General features: G+C 39.0%; 1 protein-coding gene across 1 annotated transcript in view; it reads right to left on the reverse strand.

Moving 5' to 3' along the window:
- Positions 1-2500, reverse strand: part of LOC143277929 (uncharacterized) — a 29577-nt gene that overhangs the window by 13162 nt on the left and 13915 nt on the right. Inside the window, exon 4 of the mRNA XM_076582906.1 lies at positions 2343-2480. Within this exon, the coding sequence (XP_076439021.1) occupies positions 2343-2480 (138 nt within the window). The remainder of the gene's footprint in view (positions 1-2342; positions 2481-2500) is intronic.

The raw sequence follows: 2500 nt of genomic DNA on the forward strand, positions 1-2500 counted from the left end.
ACAAATGCAAATGCAAATAATTATGGCGACAAATGCATTTGGGCTGGTTACACATGCTGCACGTGCAACTAATATGGCCCACACCTGTGGCTACAATGGCACGTATTATCGCTGTACCTGCAATTCATATCCCTACACTTGTTATTGCAGCATCTGCAACAAATATGGCTACACCTGTGCCTAAGTTAATATTGCTGCACCTTCAACTAATAAGGTGCATCAAACATCGTCACACCTGCAAGTAATAGCCATGGCTACACCTGCTTGCAACACAGTCACACCTGCAACTAATGTGGCTGTTTCAGTTTCTAAAGGAGGCGTCACTGTGTTCGGACGAATCCATATACGCTACGCCACATCTACTGAGCAGATGCCTGACCAGCAGCATACAACCCAGACGCTTAGTCAGGCCTTGAGTGCATGCTTATATATTTGCGTACCTATTAGAGTGGATTTCTTCGGCAGAATTTTGTCAGACAAGCACTGTCGTTGCCATGGGTTCTTTTATTTTATTTTGTTTTTTTTTGTATGCGCCAAATAAGATACGATAAGATAAGAATAACTTTATTATCTCCAGCTGGAGAAATTTGGTCAGGTGCATTATCACTATACAGACAAGTAAACAACATGGGGACCATAACTGTAAAAGTCAACAACAGCTTTTACGAATATTACGAAGATACAAATGTAAAAAAAAAATATCACATACACCGTTTCATACATACATCCACACACTGCAGGTAATAACTAGTATTCTTAATGTAAAAACAGAAAGAATTAAGAAACATTATTTGAATATAATTATAAGCATAGCCTACTATACTGCACATTGATTATAACAGACAGATAAGATAAGAATAAAGATAAATTGCGGAAAACCGCAACCAGATGATCAGCACACACCCGTACCCCCCCCCCCCCACCCCATCCCCACCCACCACACACACACGGATTACTTGATTTAACAAATGCGAACTGCAAACGGAAACTCGGTTTATCGTTTCATCCGAAAGACTAGACGCTCAGTTCGAGTTTCTTGTCAGTTTCAGTTTCAGTTTCAGTAGCTCAAGGAGGCGTCACTGCGTTCGGACAAATCCATATACGCTACACCACATCTGCCAAGCAAATGCCTGACCAGCAGCGTAACCCAACGCACTTTGTCAGGCCTTGAGAAAAAAAACAAAAACAAAAAAACAACAACAAATAAATAAATAAATAATAGTAATGATAATAATGAAAATAAAATAAATAAATAGATTAAAAAAAATTAAATGAATAAATAAATAAAGAAAGAAAAAAAAGCCAAACATGGGAAAAAGCGCGAGAGCGGGGAATCGAACCAATACTCTCACGAAATGTCTAAACTGGCAGCTGAGCGTTTTAACCAATCTGCCACCCTTCTCCTTTAAAGTCTTAACTCCCGAGAGCAAGGTTTCGGTTGCGCTCCTTTTCTCTGCATTCAAATTTTGTATTACGTGTAGCTGACACATTTTGTACTTTCCAAAGTCAATTCAGGTCTAGATTGGAAGCTGCTAGGCAAATCTCGCTCTCTGCCATAAATGAAGCCAAACCGTAGCTTTATTAGGCTTTTATTTTGAATAAACCTTCACCGACGTCACAGTGTCAGACTCTGGTGAGAAACTGGCTTGATTGAAATCGCCCGCCATTTATAGTCCGGTTCAGGCTTTAAGATATCAAAGCAAAAGAAACAAGAGAGGCAAGGCCTTCAAGACTCACTTGTGATACACTGAAAAAAAAAAAAAATCCAAGCTTTTTATGTATTGTGTATAATTTCAAAATGTAATGTTCAAGATGAGAAAGATCAGTTTAAAGCGAATTAAGTCCCCTAGCATAATTACATAGTAAGTTCCCTTTTTTTACTATCTGCACCAAAACGTTTGCAAAATAAATAAACTTCCATGCTGAGCAAAAGAAGTTCCTGTTTGAACAAAAAATGATAATAATGACTGCTCTTGTTGTTGGGTCAGAATATCAGATCAAAGTGCCAAGTTTAGAGAATACAAAAAATATAAATATAACAGTAAATGCAGTTTGCATATAATTAGGCTTCATTTTTTATTTTTTTGTGCCCATCCCAGAGGTGCAATATTGTTTTAAACAAGATGACTGGAAAGAAGTGAATTTTTCCTATTTTTATGCCTAATTTGGTGTCAACTGACAAAGTATTTGCAGAGAAAATGTCAATGTTAAAGTTTACCACACACACACACACACAACCGAACACCGGGTTAAAACATAGACTCACTTTGTTTACACAAGTGAGTCAAAAACGATGAATACAGAACATTATTCCCCCCCCCCCCCCCCCCCCCCCCCCTTACCTGTGAAAGTGATCTCCAGGGTTTTGCTGAGGAGAACGAAGCGGAACTCCGCCATGTTGAGGTAAGCAAACCGACATTGGTATTTCCCAGTGTGGTTCAACTCAGGTTCGGCAATCTTCACTTTGAGGAAGGCTTCGTCTGTTCAGAGCGAATAACAG

Source organism: Babylonia areolata, chromosome 35, assembly GCF_041734735.1.
Source record: "Babylonia areolata isolate BAREFJ2019XMU chromosome 35, ASM4173473v1, whole genome shotgun sequence".
NCBI classification, from domain to species: Eukaryota; Metazoa; Mollusca; class Gastropoda; order Neogastropoda; family Buccinidae; genus Babylonia; species Babylonia areolata.